Source organism: Montipora foliosa, chromosome 10 (genome assembly GCF_036669935.1).
Source record: "Montipora foliosa isolate CH-2021 chromosome 10, ASM3666993v2, whole genome shotgun sequence".
In the NCBI taxonomy this organism is placed as follows: Eukaryota; Metazoa; Cnidaria; class Anthozoa; order Scleractinia; family Acroporidae; genus Montipora; species Montipora foliosa.
The window spans coordinates 13,672,524-13,691,289 of NC_090878.1; the positions used below are offsets into that span (position 1 = coordinate 13,672,524).

Below are 18,766 nucleotides of genomic sequence, written 5' to 3' on the forward strand. Positions count from 1 at the left end.
ATCTATGCTGAAACTCATTAAAAAAGCATTTATATCAGAAGGGCATTTAAAAGGATCAAGAGGAGAGCATGAGCATTTTATCAGAAATACAACTGAAAAAGGACTTCATTGCTTTAATTGTCATGTTTCAGAGTGTGAAGTACACGATTATCGTCGTCCAAATGTTTCAATATTCGTTAAATTCTATTCGCTGTCGCTAAATTCCATTCGCTGTCGCTAAAACTCATTCGCTGTCGCTAAGACTCATTCGCTGTCGCTAAATTTCATTCGCTATCGCTAAATTTGCATTCGCTATCGCTAAATTTCATTTGCTGTCGCTAAAAATTAACCGCTTCACTGCGTGCAGACAATGACAAAACACGTACGAACAGCAAGGCAGAAGTTAAGAACCTTCGGGTAGCCATCTTTGAACAGGCCGTAATACCCGGACGGCCTGGAAACGAATTGCGTGAGGGTCGGCCTTGGAGGTTTCTAACAATATTTTACAACAGCGAAGTTGATGTAGCAGTGAAGAATACTGTTAAATGTCAGCAAATATTATGTTTTCATTTTAGCAAATGCAAATTAAGTTAATTCAGTGCTAACGAAGGAACATTTGCAACAGCGAATAAGTTTTAGCCATAGCTATTGAGTTTTAGCGACAGCAAATGAGTTTTTGCGACAGCGAATGCGGTTTAGCGACAGCGAATAGAATTTAGCGAATATTGAAACATTTGGACGACCATACACGATTTCATTTTGATTTTAAAAACCAAAATGCTTGATGCTAATTTTCGGTTTAGCTGAAGTCTTGAAGACCGTCAGATTATTTTAGACAGAAAAGCACTTTGAATTTTTTAGTTAAAACTGCAAGTGATCCAGCGGAAACACAATGAGTCGGTTACCTTTAAAGCAGAAGGTGATGGATTTTGTGGTTTTGTCAAGTTTGGAAATATTTTTGCTCTTGGTGTAAATACTTGTTGACCTGTTTTTAAAAAAAGGAATTAAGCCTTTTAACCTGGACAAGGTATTAATGTAGGGTTCATGTAGCAATGCTCATTTCATTGTTCAGATCTGGTACATGCACTCAATCTTAATTGTTACAAACCCATGATGCTATATTCTTTTGGCACCTCATTCATTAATGGTGGAAAGGATTATTGCAAAACACCAAACACCGAGACTGTTAACTTCTCACAACCATTGCCTAAAGGTCTTGCCCAAAAATGGAACTTCTAGCACTGTCCAATGGGACTCACTTAAAACTAGCAAATATTCAAAGTCTTAAGATCTTTTGGATTATGATAAACAATTCTTTTCATTTCAAAATTTGTTGGCAATTTGGAAAGTGAATCATGGAAAGAGAAGTTCGTTCTTGATCTACATCAGCAACTAGTATTTTCTTTTTGAATTAATTGTTAATGTAATTTTTGTCTTAACAGGGTTCGCAAACTTTTCTTGTATGATGATGACCTAAGGAAAGCAGCAAAGTTTAGTTTTGTTCAACTTGTCGGTCATAAAAATCCAAAAACTTGCAAATATGACATGAAGGTGAGATAATGATAATATGCTGACATGTTCTTTGTGCTAATATTTAAGCAACAGACCCCATAAGTGTCTATGGTTTATAGGCTGATAAACCACGCGGGATGTTGGAAGAACACGAGAAGAATCGTAAATCACGAGCCGCAGGCGAGTCATTTACGAATTCTTCACGGTGTCCTTCCAACAACCTAAGTGGTTTGTCGTGCCTTTAAACCATAGAAACTTGTGGTCTATATGATAATTCAGAAGACGCACGAAATTTCCATGAGTTTACTGGCACAATAAACCAGAGCTGATTGACTAATCAGGGCGTGCGCATTGATTTGGTTATTATATAACAAGGAATATTCATCACAACGGACAATCCAGGACTCAAGGTCACTACACTTAGTTGATGTGCAGGAAATCCGTGTGAGCAGATCACAATTGCTTAGCTTTTAACTGTCATTGCTACAGAAAACGCTGCCCATCGAAGTAAAGAACCAAATTGAAAACACTGTTAAGCATTTCTTAAAAACGCCTTTATTGATTCATGAACCTAACAGCCTGTCAAGACACCGATAAAACGTCGCGTGCATGAGCTTTAAACCCGATAAAACACTTCTCATTACAATTCTTTATGAAGAACAGTAATGAGGTCTAGCTTGTTTTGCTAATATCTTCCCCTCACATTTTGAACCTTTGTTCTGACTCTCGAGGAACACGCTATTTGTGGAATGTTTTTGAAGCCGTTCAAAAAACTCGCAGCACTTGTTTTATCGGGTCTAAAACACTCGGCTACGCCTCTTGCTTTTAAACCCAACAAAGCACTGCTGCTCCATATTTAAACAGTACATAGTTCACTTGTTGATTAACAATTGTTTTTTCGCGCATCCACCCTCGCATTTATTTAAAATGATTTTAGTGAGCTAGCCATTGTTTTGTTATATCAAGAAAACAGTTCTTGCTGTGCTTGATCGCCTGGTAAATCCTCATTGGCCGTACCTACCAAAGGAGAGTAGAGAGCTTGGACAGACTAGCAATCGCATGGAACGGACATGGAACAGCGTCCCAGATGATCCATTAAACTACGACTTTTTTTATCATGTGTTGGAGGCCGATGAGCAAGGAAGGCAACCAAAGGTTCATGCGAAAACTCTGAATAAAATGTTCAACTCAAAGTCTGTGTCTTGCCTGCGGCATATTGCTGAGAGTGAAGACAAGGTAGAGCATAGTATTTCCAGTGTACTCTATGTCAGATTGTCTCGCAAACTGTTTTCCTTTTTTGCCGCCAGGGTCCTTTTGGTAATTTGTTACTGAAACTATTTCCCAGAGAACAGTCAAGGGGTCTGAATAAAAAAAATTTACTTAGACGACTATTCGTATTCCAGAAACTTGGTCAAAACGTCAGTTGTAAAAGACATTTTAACCTCGGAAAATCCCAGAAACAATTCAAATTTTAATTTTAAGACGACTATGTAGGGAGCTGAATCCTACAGGATGACTCGTACTCTATTCTCTCTGAAGAGAAATCTGTTGTGAAAGAAGAAACATTACGTTAAAGACAATTTGTACTTTGTACAACCAATTAATCGGGTTATCAGTACGTAGGGTCTTAACTTCGGCACTTTATTCACAGACAATAGCTTGCTTATCCTCCGAACGCAGACATATTTCCGGTTGTAATTTCTCTCTGCCAGCAAGGAAACATGTCTGTTCCTTTGCTATAGACCTCGATGTCTTCAGATAATCGGCCTTGGACTTTTACCCCTTACATGTACTTTGCTCTTTGACTTTTCGGGTTAGGAGGCAATCCTACATCCGGTGGTGCGAATGTTAGTCATGAGGAAGTGGAACAAGTTTGGCTATTGGTGGTTTTGGTGAGTGTCATGCTTAGATAAAGCGGTTTTCTGAGGTGAGTGTTGCATTAATACCACATAACTGATTTCTGCAAATGCTCGCTCTACTTGCTCAATTAAAAAAATATATATAAAGAAGGTAATAAATAGGCGATTTGTGTTATGGTGTCATTTTACTACGAAGACTAGATTGCTTTGTCAAAATGCTTTGTTATTCAGATTTTTGTTCTCTCCTGGTGTTACCTTTTCTGGAATAGAGGGCATTGATCCTGACCATTTCCGTGACGCAGGGGCGTGAGCTGTTAAGAAAATCACTAATAACATTACACACACGTTCGGTGATCATTGTTTTTACGGTTTGCATTGCTTTATTCCTTTTCCATTGCTTTTTTAGTTTTCAAGCATCGTTGTACTTGTTTTTCCTGACTGTGTTGTCCTTTGCGCTTGTTCATGGAACAACTCAAGACGATCCAACACAGTACAGTGGCAAAGCCAATGGTCTTCGCTTGTTTTGTGAAATTCTGACCGTCATGTTTCTTATGTTCTATCTTTTTAAGGAGTTCGATCAAGCAGAAAGGTAGGTTGTAAGGATTGCATTGATGTATAGCACACTGTACCGTACCAATAAGGGGATTTAAAGCAAAACGGTCACTGCTACAATTTTGCGTTTTAGCCGATTTTTTCACTATAGATTTATTGTTAACGCCGGTGATTCGTCTAATTTAACTAGTTTGAACATCAGTCATCATGAATACTACAAATTTGTAGCATTCCAGAACGGCCTCTGAGGGCGTCAGAGTGTCTAACCATTACAAGTAGATTTGAAAGGGCCGAAAGGGTTCCCGTTTTTGAACTGTTAAAATATGTTACATGAAGAAAATAATTATGCTAAAGAATTAATGGAATGGATAGGACCGCAGCATTGTTGTGCAATCTGATCGCGAGCGTTAATCAGTGCACCCTACCAGCACAGCCTAAAGGACTCTGCAGAAATTGTGTCGAGTCAATATTGAGTATACTCACTCTCTGGTGAGTTTTAGAGAGGCTCTGCTCGCAGGGTGTAATCAGTGTGACTTTGTAACTGACTCCTTTCAACACGTAGAGCGTTTATTACGTTACTATATATCATAATACCGATATCAACTAATGTGGAGTATGTATGGCGGTAAATACTCCCATAAAACTCGTATTGCTCACGTGTTCTCATTTTCCAATATGTCATATGAATCTGAATGTTTGAGAAATTGGTTGGTTATTCTAGGGAATAAAGACCCTAATTTCATTCTAGGGAATGGAGAACGTATTTCAAGGATCCATATAACTATTTCGACTGGCTTGGTCTGATCTTGACCTTCCTTGTGATTCCTCTTCGGTTTGCTCAAGTCCGTTCTCAGTGGAGTGTGGCTGGACTCGGATATCTGTTCAATTTCCTTAGACTCTTCAAGTTCTCCTGTCTCTTTAGGTATGGTGTGCAAGCATGATGCATCTTAATTGAATGTATCAAACTTTTGATAAGCGTATAGAAATCTTCTACACCTAAAATGCAGACCCCTCGACTCCTGGTTTATGCAACGAACGGTGTGCTGTAACCCCTTAAGATGCCGTTTGCGTTTAAAGACCCCTGCAAACGCTCTTTTGCCGTAACGCATGCACGTATCAATGTAGATAAGAACTGATTTGACACTAACACCATTTGTTTATTGGGAGTAGCGATTAAATATGGCAGTGAGCTGAGTGAGAATTTTTTGTGATGCGTTTTAGTGTCACGTGTTATTAGGACAAAACCTGATTTCCAGATTCAATCCTTGTGGATAGTATCTACGTTTTAAATTTTCTCTTAATGTCCAGAGATAGCCACGTTACGGTTGTGAGTTTGGGATACCCCCTCTACGTTTACAGTTCATGAAAGCGAGAAAGTACTGCTCAGAATCTTTTATATCATAGGGTACCAAAACCATCGAAAGACTTTTTGCCTTTCAGGACCACTGGCTTATACACGAAGACGTTAGCCAAGGTTATTTACCGGGACATGAGTCGATTCAGCGTGATATTTGTTGTCGTTTTTCTTGGATTCTGTGGCGCCATATTCATGGCTCTCAAGTCAACGGACAAACAAGATATGTTCTTGTAAGCCTCCTTTTGTTTAGATTTATTTATACCTCATTGAGGCATAACTGATACGAGCTCTTCATAACCTTTTGTTTGTCAGGGGTCTAAGAGTAAATGTTTAACGAAAACATTTAATGGTAAACGACATTTCCGTAAGCGTAAAACGAGGCTATCCTTGCTTATTAGACATTAGACAGGTTTCCATGTCTCAGGTTCCAGCCGCAGCCACACCAACAAATAACAAATCATCGCTGCAGAAAAAGGGCAACTGCAATTGGTTGGAGTTATGGCATTCCAGGATAAGAACGAATAAACTGCAGGCCTTGTTGAGACATTTGTCCCAGGCTATATTTTCTTGTCGACCTTCCGGCAAATGAACATTGGATGAAGTGAAAAACGAGATAATGCCCGTATGAACTGCATTTTGAGTTCTCACGTCCCACCTTTCTGTGAAAGCTGCAGTATAAGCAGACATGGTTGCCAGCTACCACAGGAACTATTTGTTTTGGCAGCCAGTAAGGCTTTGGTTGAAATCACAATGGGGCCGTTTATACGAGAGAAAATAAGCCGCGGCTTACTCTGGCCGCGCGGCTTTCATAAGACACAAACACCCCGTATAAATAAATGGTACAAAATCTACGTTCACGGCCTTCTCAAGCCGCGGCTTAACCTGGCCTTGGAGTTTATACTCGTATAAATAGTTCCTTTCGCGTATTATGTACGCCGCGGCCAGAGTAAGCCGCGGCTTATTTTCTCTCGTATAAACGGCCCTAATATCGTTAGGTGACACAAACGACATTTTTGTATCATATTATATAACCCTTTCGTGTGTTTTCTGCAAACATAAATTCAGATACATAATACCATGTTCTTTCTGTTTTTCGTTAATTTTTGTTAAATTATTACCTTCTTTGTTATATTTAAAGGAATTACGCCTGGTTGATGTTGGCTGTTGTTCGAGCTTTTGTTGAGCAACAACCCGTTGAGGAAGATTATTCTAAGTTCAAGTATGTATGGCTAACCCTTGTAAAACTTCTATCGCCCTCATTTAAGTGACGCCAAAGTTTCAATGAATGCAAGTATAGCGCTTGTAGGGTTAAGCACTTTTCGACACGATTAAAGTTAAGCCTAAGTACATTTTCGAAGATTTTCCAGTTACGGGTGGAACTTAATTTAACTTAACTTTGCTTGTTCAGTCGGGAAGTGTAAATTGACGTGAGTAGGCAATTTTGGGCGAAATTAAAACCTGACTTTTGCGGATCAGGGGCCCGTTTGTCGAAAGTCGCGATAACTATTCGAACCCAAGAAGCCCGCGGTATGTTTTCAAGTCAAGTTAAAGATAATTAAAAAATACTCAAAAATTATCGATAAACAATTACTAAGAAACTATTTACATATAAAATTTATGACATTAAAAATTGATTTAAAAGGAAGGCTTTCATTTTACGTTTAAAAATGATAAGAGATTCACTTAATTTAAAAAGGGGGTTTTAAAACTTTCCACAAAGTTACAATTAAAACTATAAAAGTTAGAGATAACAAGTTAAACCGACGTTTCGGAGTAGACATCACTCCATTATCAAGGTAAAAATGTTCTATGATGCTAAAATTACAGTATTAAAAACGATTGACGCTAAGAATTAACATAATAAGCACGTGCGAAATTGGCTATAAGAATACTTTAGCACGAATGGAATCCGATTGCACATTGAGGCTAGGCTTAAGTGTTCTTATAAATAACATTTCAAACACTAAGCAATCAAATTTGTTTTTACATTTTTTGAGCACCTCAAAGCGTTTAAGCAGGTCCCAAGGGATCGACCCGTGTGCGTTCTTATAGTGTCTGGCAATAGCCGAGGACTGTTGCTTATGTCCCTTTACACGATTGTGTAAATGTCCGCGTGTGTAGCCTACATAACCTTCATCACAAAGGTCACAATGAAATTTATATACAACACACTGCTGATTTATGATCGGCGGCTTTGCCTCTTTCACTTTCAGTTCCTGTTGAATTTTTCTGCTGGTAAATACAGGCTGGATGGTTTTGTTTACTTTCAGGCTCAAATCCTTAAGTTGTTTTTTTACAAATTCTGCTGAGTTTTGGTCTTTAAATGGCAAGACTACTCGAACCATGTTATCCGTCTCTTGGGCTGTTGATAAAGGTCGCGGTTGGTCGCAGACCTTTGAGTCAACAAAGCGTTTGATAGTGGAATTTACGAGTTGTTTCGGGTACTTTAGGCGTGAGAAAACTGACTTCAAACGGTCACATTCGTCTGAGAAGTGTGACCAAGAAGAAGATAAACGGTGTGCTCGATCGAGCATAGTTCTCAGCAAGCCATTCTTGTACCGATTGTCAACATTGCTCTGAAAATGCAGAAGGAGACCTGAATTCGTGGGTTTTACGTAGACCTTTGTCTCTATCCGGGGAGATCGATTCAGTAACTGAGTTCCCAGAAATGGCAACATACCATTGCTTTCAGTTTCCATGGTGAATTTTACGGATGAATGTGCAAGGTTTAATGTGTCTAGAAAACTAGATGCTGCCGCCATATTCGGCATGATGGTCAGGGTGTCGTCTACATATCTTCGATAGAACGAAGGGAGTTTTCCTTGTCGTTCGAGGTTTTCTTCGATTGAGGTCATGAAAACATTAGCGAGGAAGGGGCCAAGGGGAGAACCCATGGCCACACCATCAGTCTGTTTCTTACAAGGCTCCATTGAATTGGAAAAGTTGTTCTTTTGTAGCTACTCTGAGAAGGTCAACAAGGTCCATTCAATGTGACCTTTGTGATGAAGGTTATGTAGGCTACACACGCGGACATTTACACAATCGTGTAAAGGGACATAAGCAACAGTCCTCGGCTATTGCCAGACACTATAAGAACGCACACGGGTCGATCCCTCGGGACCTGCTTAAACGCTTTGAGGTGCTCAAAAAATGTAAAAACAAATTTGATTGCTTAGTGTTTGAAATGTTATTTATAAGAACACTTAAGCCTAGCCTCAATGTGCAATCGGATTCCATTCGTGCTAAAGTATTCTTATAGCCAATTTCGCACGTGCTTATTATGTTAATTCTTAGCGTCAATCGTTTTTAATACTGTAATTTTAGCATCATAGAACATTTTTACCTTGATAATGGAGTGATGTCTACTCCGAAACGTCGGTTTAACTTGTTATCTCTAACTTTTATAGTTTTATGTTTTAAGAAATCTCTTTTAATACGAAAGTTACAGTTCTGTAATAAAAAGATCTCTGTCCCGACTTGGTTTTAAAAAGCGGCATATTAAGCTGGGTAGATGATCTGGTCGTCCGATCGCTAATGTTCCCTCTGGAAATAAAATTTGAACTGAGGTAGTTTGGTACTTGACCTGACATAGATTTAAAAGGCCAAGATGGCGTCTCTTAGATACAGGTAGGACTTAACTGGCGTTACTTGATCAAACTTCCTTGTCCTGGAAACTATGCGAGCAGCGAATTTCTGTACTCCTTGTAGTTTGCGTTTATTGCTAGCAGAAGTATTCGACCAGACGGACGTGCAATAATACAACTTACTACATAGCAAATGATTGTGAAAATGGATGAACGAAAACTTCTCCCTTCTCGTTACTTTGTTTGAAGGGACAAAGTATAGGATTCGGTACTGGCTCTCTTTTCGGGTTGCGATTTTTCTGCGCATGCGTAAGATTTCTTTGCTCATGGGACTGCTCATGGTAGATTTTTCAGAGTGCTTAACCCAAGTAGGATTCGAATTCGGTATCTCCTTATTCAGAGGCGTTTGCAATGGCCACCAGACCACGAAAGGCTACGTGATAAGCGAGGGGGAATATTTATTGAAGAATTTTGTGCTTGACCGGAAACGAGTTTTTGTGTTTTCGTTGCGCGCAATATCCGGTTATCGTATGACTCGGAAACACCTCTCACCGGGCTAAGATTCTCCCAGTATTGTTAAGAAAAGTATTGAATATTTTTAATTACCATCGTGTAAACATGTAAAGCATCCATTTACTAGTCTTGATTAGAATCAAAGGCGTTAACAACAATGTTAAATGTAAACATTTACTTAACCCATCAATTGGGTGACGGAATGTGGACTTCGGACTTCGGAATTGAACTGGTATTTAGCAAGATATTGTAACAGAAAAATACCGAAATTTTTTGTGAACTTAGAAGGAAATCGGCTAAATAGCCTTTGAACAGAGAGTAGGCTACGCGTAGCCTCTTGTTTATGATTTTCCCGGTATTGTTAAATATTACTAATTCGAAAACAGTCCTAAGAAAATACGCGAGCTGATTAGTTAAAAATCGTGCTTCTATAACTCGACTGTGAAAAGTTTGAGAGAACTCAAAAAAGCTGTGGAAACACTCGCCTGCGGCTCGTGTTCCCACAGCATTTCTCGTTCTCCCAAACTTTTACTCGTGTTTCAATAACTCAATAGAAACACAGAGTACATGTTTCCTATTTTTTAAAGTGCCCAAAATCAGGAGTACACCCACTCCTCTTCTGCCTCGGTCGTGAAAGAAAGATGCTTGGATTTTTTGCAACTTTCGAAGCCTATAAAATGGCACGATTTGTTAGAAAAAGGAAAAAGTGGCCGCAATGCGTTTTGAACAGGTGCAAAGATTCATTTTAGCGAAAAAAATATTTTGGGGTTATGGGCACTTTAAATATATGTTGAATATTATTAAATATTTTTCACTACCATTGTAGAAACTTGTAAAGCATCTGTTTACTGTTTTTGACTGGAGTCAATTCCATTAACAATAGTTTTAAATGTGAAGATCGCACTTAACCCTATGGTCCCTATGGTCACGGAATGTGGACTTTGGACTTCACATAGGGAACAGAACTGGATATTGACCAAGATATGGTAACTTTAAAAAACACTTAAACACTGTGAAATTTAAAGGAAATATTCTAAAAACCCCTCAAACAAAGTGTAAGCCACCCGTAGATAGAATCGTGACACCGCCTTCTTTCCGTGCTCCAGCTCTCGTAAATGACAACTCTTTTTCCTTATCTTCTTCGTAACGTGTTTCTTCCTTCTTAAACAGTTGGTTGGCGATCCTGATCCTTCTATCTTACATGGCCATGGTGATTGTCATCCTTCTCAATGTTCTTATCGCTCAGCTCAGCTATACATACAGTGAAGCCAAGAATAATGCCAAGCTACAATTTGCTATCGATAGAATTGTCATTGTCACGCGTGTGGAGTACAGCAGATTTTCAAGTCTCGTAAGTCTTCCAAATGTAAAACAAAGGGCTCTTATAGCCCACGCCATTTATTATTCTATCGTAACGAGTCTGTTGAAATTCCCCCATCGTGGTTGTTACGGCGAGGGTAATGTGGCGAGGGCCATGGGATTTGGGAAGAGGGTCTCCCTGTGTTCTTTGCCACATGAAGTCTGAGTGAGTCGAACGACTGCTACCGCAGTGCCGCAGTACCGTGGTCGATGAATAATGAAGTCTGAGTTAGATGAACAACTGCTACCGTTGTGCCGTAGTCGTAGAATAATGAAGTCTGAATGAGTCAAGGGCAAAACGATCTCGTGAAAAGTGTAGTTAACCGAACCGCAAAATGAAAGCTAAAATTTTACGAGAGTGCTTAGTCCTAATCACTGAAACGAGCGCTTAGGCTTAATCAGTAAACGTTTTTTTCTTCTTCACACGATCTCATGAAAAGTATAGTTAACCAAGTAAGACTTTTAGACAACGGAGTTGTTATTCATTTTGGCGACTACGGGACTCATTGCAACACGACTGATTATCATTTCAACGATTGACGACTACAGGGATGTAGGACTGCGGGCACAGCATTACAACACGACCGCGGCACTGCGGGAGCAGTTTTTTAAGTGAGATATTTTGTGGGCCGGGTATTCTGCAATCTAGCCCCTTACGGGCCCGAGTACTGAATTATAAGGTAATTTTTTCAGGCTAAACTGATGACTCCCAGATTTTTTTATGCTGAGAATTGAGATGTTGATTGACCATGTCTAGTTGTTGAATTTATTCTGTAGAAGTTTTGACTCGATGCATACCTGGTGTTGTGACAATGGATTTCAGATGCTGGTGTAAGAGCATCTGAGAAAATAGCTGGAATACCTTTTTTATCATTTTGAAGTTTGTGGGCAAAGAGTGCTATCCTCAACTTGTAGATATTATTTATTTCCAAGACTTCAATAGTAGTAAATTTTAGCCTTTTGTGTCCTGTGAGCAAAGAACATGCACCGTACACATGGATTTTGTTTAGTCAATACCCTTGTGAGTCTTGTTTTGCATGCACTGCCCCAGCTCATGATACCATAATTTAATTTCAAGGCAAAACGTTACTTCAATTTTAGTGCTAAGTACTGTTATAAGTTTGACGAGAATTTGTGGCGACCTTGCAATTAGAATCCGCACAAGACCATCGAACCATGTGGTCGAACTAAAATATGCAAGATGCTTGATTTGGTTAACAATAGCGGCTCATTTTAAAGTGCCCCTGTGATCAAAAAAACCACTTCCTTTTTTCCTTCAGATTTTGAAAGTGTGTTTGCTTAACACCTGACTGGCAAAATTTTGAGCTTTGATTTTTATCCAAAGGCCGTTTACTTTGAGTGTAAGTTTTGAATTTCACGGTCCACCATTACTCACGTTCAAAACTGACCGATTGGACCTCCGACGGTTGGATCCAGGGAAACGTGACGTCAGAGGCTCACTAGCTTAAAATTTCAGCGTGTAAACGCAGCTTATTATATATGCAAAGCGTGAGTTTAAAAGTCTGAAAGCCCAAATAAAACTCCCGTGCTGCATATTAATTCTGCGGCGTATACACGTATTGCATTCTTAAACTAGTGAGCCTTTGACGTCATTTTCTCCTCGATCCAGCTCTCCCAAGAACATATTGTTCGTAATGGCGGACCATTAAATAGGAAAATTCCAGTTAAAATAAAGAGGTGCCTTTTTGAAATCAAGGCTTAAAACGTGGGTCACTTAGTGTTTTGTTAACATAGTTTTGAAATCCAAAGAAAACTATGAATTGATTTTTGGTCACAGGGGCACTTTAAAGTTCTCAAAATCTTTCACGACGCGGCATGTATTAATCACAAATTGGTCTGTTGTTCCTTGACGTTTCGAAAATTGAGAACAGGCCGTGTTAAGTTCAAATAATTAAAACGCCTGTTAAAATACTTCAAAACCTTGCAAAATTATCTAACAAATGTTGCATTGTTTTTTTTTCGACGAGACGAATATGTTCACATCAGCTGTGTGGTGGACTTTTGTATTGTTCTGTTCCCTTCCATAAAAAGATGGTCCACTTCCTCTTATTTTAATTTCCAAAGCGTAAATAGATTTTACACTGTTAGCAGGTTTTTTCTTTGGAATCGGAAAATTAATGAAAGGCTCAACGCTTGCCGCGTTCCTAACTAAACCAGTACTTAAGAGGTACGAAAACGTTGGGAAGTAAAAACGAAAAGAAAAAATCAAGATGGCAATGGACTTTTGTTCGATCTTGTGTTTCAGCTTATTAAAAGTTTTCTCCGGCAGCTTTTAAATGATTGGTCTATTTAAAAACCAGCGATATGTCTCTTTCTTTTTTTCGAGTATGCCTGTGTCTTAAGTTGAAATTAAAGTGGAATTCTCCCTTTGAATTCATTGCATTAACCTGTTTAGTTCAATCGGAACGTATGACATTTTTTTTCCAGAAGTGTGCCAGACGACTTTCATGACAAGCTTTTCTTGATGAAAGTCGTCCATTTGTATCCGCTGCGTGCAACGTTAAGGCCTGGCCAAACGGTCGCAACATTTCAACGCAACATCTTGCAACATTGTTGCATGATGTTGCGACATGTGTGGAACGGGCTGGCCAAACGCACGCAACATTTTCAACACAACTGTTGATGTTTTTGTGCCCCAGGCCTCTGGCGCGCAATAAGTGGACCTAGCGCGCATTCCCTAGTGCAACAAATGTTGCGTGAACGTTGCCAAACGAGTACAACACAATGCAGCATCCAAAATGTTGCACGAAAAATTTGACCGTTTTCAAATTTGATCCAACATCATCCAACATGTTGTAACACATCGCAACATATCGCTTGTATCAAAACTAGTTACATGTAGTAGCATTATCGTTGAGTATTTAACCAGTGGGCGTCGCAGAGGCGTAAAAACGTCCCGAGGTCGCCTTATTGGATGAGCGAGGAGGCTTTATCAGCTCAGCTGCCATCGAAATACTTTTCACACTGAGGTTTTGCCATGGCATTCGTTCTTAGAAGGGTTCTTAAATATGCACCAATCTGTCGGAAAATTATGGAAATTTAAATTCTGTTTTGTCAAGGGTCAATGTGACTCATTGTCACGAAAGAAGGAAATACGCTGTTAATAACCTATTTTTATTTGATGGCAAGAAACGAATGCTTGTTAACTGAATCCTTTTTCATTTGAATTGAACTAGCAGTATTAGTGAGGTGCATTCGATTCTTGTTTCGTCATCGACGAGGCATCTGAAAGTAGTTTTATATTTTGGGGAGAATCGTTTGTACCCTTTTCTAGTATCTTTTTATTCAGTAATGAAGGTATCACACTAAGTATTTTGGCTGTTATATTGTTCGGTGATAATAATTTTAATAATAACAATTATGAAATACATGTGGTACAATGCAATATCAGTTTTATGGAATATCAATAATTAGTATAAATACACAGGTGATTATACAAAATCGCGCGCTCTCATTGGCTCGCTATCTCGGATTATCAGCCGATAATCACCTCGACGGACAAAATGGCTGCCAGTAGTCGTTTTGCCACTGTAAACTGAGGATGATTTTCGCGTTGAAATGTTTTTTTTTTCTCTTTTTTGAAATAATCACCTGTGTATTTATACTAAAACAGGCCTTAGGCTCCGTGATTATCGGTGAATATTCACCTCGACTTCGTCTCGATTAATGGCATTTCTCGTGCTCTGATTGGTTCATTCAATCTCAGTTATCAGCTCTTATACCTTAGTTTGGCCTTGTATGGCAATTAATTGCGCTAAGCGTTGCTAAACTAAATTTTTTTTCGCCAGAAAGAGAAATTTCTCTCTGAATAATGCAAAAACAAAACGTTTTGTGGAAAGTTTGGATCGATTCCTAAATGTCCTTGAGCAGTTTTTTTATAACTGTTAAGGACATTTAGGTTAACATATTTCCGTACCTTATAAAGTATCCCTATATTTTTTGCTAGTTTGTTATTTACATGCTGAATCTGAGGTTCCCAATTTATGTGTTCATCTATGTAAACTCCTAAGTATTTAAAAAATGACTTATGTTCAATGTTATTAATATTAATGCGAACATATTCGCCACTGGCCTCCGCGTAAAACATCCGGGTCGCTTACACTTAAAAACTCTGAAATTCAAGAGCAAGCCAAAACAACGTAGCAATCAAATATTTTGTTGTTTATTCACATTCAGAAGTAAAATGAACTGTACCGTTCCTCAAAAGCTCTTCAACACCCACACAAGTACAAATACACTGCTTTCGTTTTCGTAATTTAGAATCTTCGTGTCAGATACTACCTAGAGGGTGAAAGGGTCAGCGAAGGAAACCTTGCCGAGGGTGAGTTGATTCAGTTTTCACCATAATCAATTATTGTTGTTTCGCAGCTTTGTATGAAGGAACTGGAAACACTCCACCAGCGAGCGGGCGAAGCGCCGTGGACGGGTAATTTAGAAAGTAGTTACTCGACCGGATTAGTTGAGTCTTTCTTTTCAAGGTAAAAACCACTTAAGGAGGCTACAGACAGGTTAGCACTTTCCAGAACTGTACTGTTAGATTTGACTCTAGAAACACAGCTGTATCACCAACCTGCTATGTTTTACTTCCATCTGATATAAACCTGCAATTATGCTTGACAAAATGCGCTCAATATTGTGACGTAATAAGTTACCATAGTAATGGGTGTGAGTCATCTAAAAGTCTTCAAATACTCTATCTCAAAAACGAACTCGGTGACCCCCATTTCATTGCTGGAAAGTATTAAGCAAGCTGAATTGAAACTCTTTCATTAAAAATCTCTGAAGCGTATACCTCCACAATTGGAATATTAAAGGTGGCTCTGTTTGCAAAGATTTTCATCCTCGCCTGCTGATCACTTTCCGGCAATAAAAATTGAGGATCACTGAGTGATACAAGAGTATTTTCCATACAAAATATAACTTTTTTTTGCAATGGTGGCATATTACGCCACAATAATGAGTGCATACAGGAGTCCATCACCCAAGAGTAAGATATTCCCAAATAGTCCTTCTGAAAAAATTATAGGTTTCCGGCAGACAAGATACAATGGAAATGCTCCTGGGAATTTTGACAGTTAAAAAAATTTAGTCCCGAAAGATTTGGCCTAAAATATTGTTTATTTTCCCGCAAAACGTGGTATAAAAATAAGACATTTTTCAGACGCTAATGGGGACAAACATGATACCAGATTCTTACTCTTGAGTAGTGGACTTTTGGTGCATATTGTTAAGCAAAAAGTGATGTTTATTTCACGTGATACATAAGCAGAAGCCACAACGTTGCCGTTCCGTGAAAAGCATTGTAGAGTCAATCTTTACAATGAGTCTCTTAAAATTGTTGAAACTGGTTTGAGTCAGCCTAAACATGAAAAGGCTTCACTGATGATAAGCTCGGTGAGCAACAAAGTGTCAATCTCCCGATTTGTTTGGTAGAGATTCTTGAATACAATGACGAACGGAACCCACTGGAATCAATGGAGGAAAGACTGAATCATATAAGGTAAGGCTTCAACCATTCACCAATTTCCCATTACAGTTAATTTTCTCGGTTGGAGCGAAACCAAGGAAACAGAAAAAAGTGGAATAACATATAATAATAATAGTAATATTAATAAATATTATCAATACGCGCGACCAAATGACAAATTGCCCTCTGTAAAACGCGCCTTTTTGCAGGTTAAACGGGAAATGCCCGGGCTGAAAATGCATTTGCCGCCCTGATTCTGTTAGGCTTCACAGTAGCGGCTAAATACAGGAATTGCACTGGGCTGTGATTGGATGTTGGCACAGAATGATTGTGGACATTTCACAATAATTACATGATGTAAAATACACATCGATAGTATTCGCGTCTGAGCACTCATTTCAACCAGCGCTGATCCGCAAAATTAAGTTTAAACACTCACTTGTAGACGATGGTGTTCTAAATATTTACGTCTAAGCACCCATTTTTATTTGGTTAGCTTTCAATATATTGTAACCGCTATCTCATGTAAATACTTTAAAATTAGCGATTATTTGCTTCGCTTTGTCTCAGTAGACTAGTGGTCATCTGGGAATGCTTAGACGCGCACCGGTGGCTCAGTTGGTTGAGCATCGGGCTGTCATGCGGGAGGTCGTGAGTTCGACTCCGGCCGGACCAACACTCAAGGTCTTAAAATAACTGAGGAGAATGTGCTGCCTTTGTAAATTACATCTGCAAATGGTTAGACTTTCAAGTCTTCTCGGATAAGGACTGTAAACCGGAGGTCCCGTCTCATAACCCTTGCTGGAAATTAAAAAAAAAAAGTATGGGACGTTAAAGAACCCACTCACTATTCGATAAGAGTAGGGGACGTAGTCCCCGGTGTTGTGGTCTGACCTTATCTGGACGGGGGCATCTTTCACTTCCTAAGATAAATTGTAAACTGTGTAATAAGCAGTCTGGCTAAAGTCCCCCGAAAAACATTGTAAATTAGTCCTGAAAAGCCCCGAGGGGAGAGACTAATCGCTTCACTTCACTTCACTTCACTTCACGCAAGCGATCCATGATCGAATTCTTGCTCTTACTTCTTCCAAAATTATCATTGAAAGTCTTTTAAACAACGAAATAAATCGGAAGTGTAGAACTTACTTCATATAGGTGAAGTGAGACCGGTGCGATTCCTGGTTATAGCTGCATGTTTATTCACGATAGCCGCCATGTTGGTTTTCAAATTGTCATGCAAATTATCCATGTGTTATGCTAGGGGGCAAACATTGGAAATTAAGTACCTTTTATAATAATTTGATATCTTTGATTGCCTTTGACATTTTGACTTCCTACTTCGTTAGATGCTCATTTTTCACTAAAAAAACATCGAAGTAACTTGTGTAATCATTCTATTTTACTAGTAGGTGATAAACATTCAATGAACGTGAAACAAATCATCTGTGTGGGCAAGGTGTTCGTTATAACCTCTCGAACTTGTGTTGTTTGCCCCCTCAGAAGTGTGTAGCTAATTTGCATGATAATAGCAAATCCAACATGGCGGTCATCGTTAGTAAGGTCTATTGGATGCAGAGGTGTCAAACAACGGCGCTCGGCTAATGAGATCCTGAGGATAGCGTTTCAATGCCAGAGTTGGCGCGAATTTTTGTGGATGAGTTTCTTTGCTCTTTTTTCCTCAATTTTTGCTGTTGTTTAGCTGATCGTATTGTAGCAACAACTTTCCATACCATAGTTTCATGCTAAATCTCTGTTAAACACTTTGTACGAATTGATAATCACATCACTTTTGTCGGGCATATAGTTTGTGTCCCTCGAGGAAATAATAAACTATATGATTGCCCTATTATCAGCTAATCAGACTTGTCCAAATTTGATTGATTTCTGCGGGATTTGATTGTTTCGTTTACTTTTAGGGATTTGATGAGAAAAGTGGTGCGTAAATAGTCGCAAAGCGGGACAAAGCGTACAAGAATGATTCCCAGCCTTGTACTCTTCGCTATGGATAGACAGGGACCATATCCAGTTGTGTGTCAATATTTGGTATCAAAAAGCCATTGCTATAAATGAAAACTGAAGCAAAGATTGTATTTTCAAGGAAAACTGTTAATTTAAATATTCAGCAAACAAAGCAGAAACTTGTGTTATCCATATAATTCGTCTTCAGGCAAGTGCTTTGCAGTATTTATTTTTAAATTTTGTTTCTTTAAAACTTTACAACAACTTCAGTCTTCGGAGTTTTCCCTGACCGGTAAATAATATAACAATTGTATACCGTTCAAAAGATAATATAAAAATGTGAAAGTTTAATATTTTTATGTAAGTTATTCAAGGTGTACATACTATTGGCCGAAGCGGAAAATACCAAAATGCTCTTTGTTTGTCCACCAAAATTTTGATGAAGCATTGCTTCCAGTTTCTCTGGGACAATGGTCCCAAGAGATAACAAAAACAGTGCTTATTCAAAATTTGAGTGAACAAGCAAAGAGTATTTTGGTTTTTTTCGCTTCGGCCAATTAAGAGGCTGTGTTCGGTACAAACTTGTGTTTGCTAGAAAGACTGA

At 38.8% G+C, this 18,766-nt stretch overlaps 1 protein-coding gene across 2 annotated transcripts in view; it reads left to right on the forward strand.

Annotated features, from left to right (window-relative positions):
- LOC137973332 (transient receptor potential cation channel subfamily V member 2-like) overlaps window positions 1-18,766 on the forward strand; it is a 29,693-nt gene that overhangs the window by 8,859 nt on the left and 2,068 nt on the right. Inside the window, exons 4-14 of one of the 2 annotated variants that reach the window (XM_068820121.1) lie at window positions 1,422-1,530; window positions 2,458-2,727; window positions 3,310-3,383; window positions 3,757-3,939; window positions 4,651-4,824; window positions 5,343-5,489; window positions 6,398-6,478; window positions 10,527-10,707; window positions 14,997-15,057; window positions 16,170-16,236; window positions 18,120-18,766. The exon at window positions 18,120-18,766 is cut by the window's right edge and continues 2,068 nt beyond it. In XM_068820121.1, coding sequence (XP_068676222.1) covers window positions 1,422-1,530; window positions 2,458-2,727; window positions 3,310-3,383; window positions 3,757-3,939; window positions 4,651-4,824; window positions 5,343-5,489; window positions 6,398-6,478; window positions 10,527-10,707; window positions 14,997-15,057; window positions 16,170-16,236; window positions 18,120-18,150 — 1,378 coding nt within the window. In that variant the 3' untranslated portion in view covers window positions 18,151-18,766. Of the gene's footprint in view, window positions 1-1,421; window positions 1,531-2,457; window positions 2,728-3,309; window positions 3,384-3,756; window positions 3,940-4,650; window positions 4,825-5,342; window positions 5,490-6,397; window positions 6,479-10,526; window positions 10,708-14,996; window positions 15,058-15,104; window positions 15,559-16,169; window positions 16,237-18,119 lie in introns of those variants that run through there. The other variant, XM_068820122.1, reaches the window with a different exon arrangement.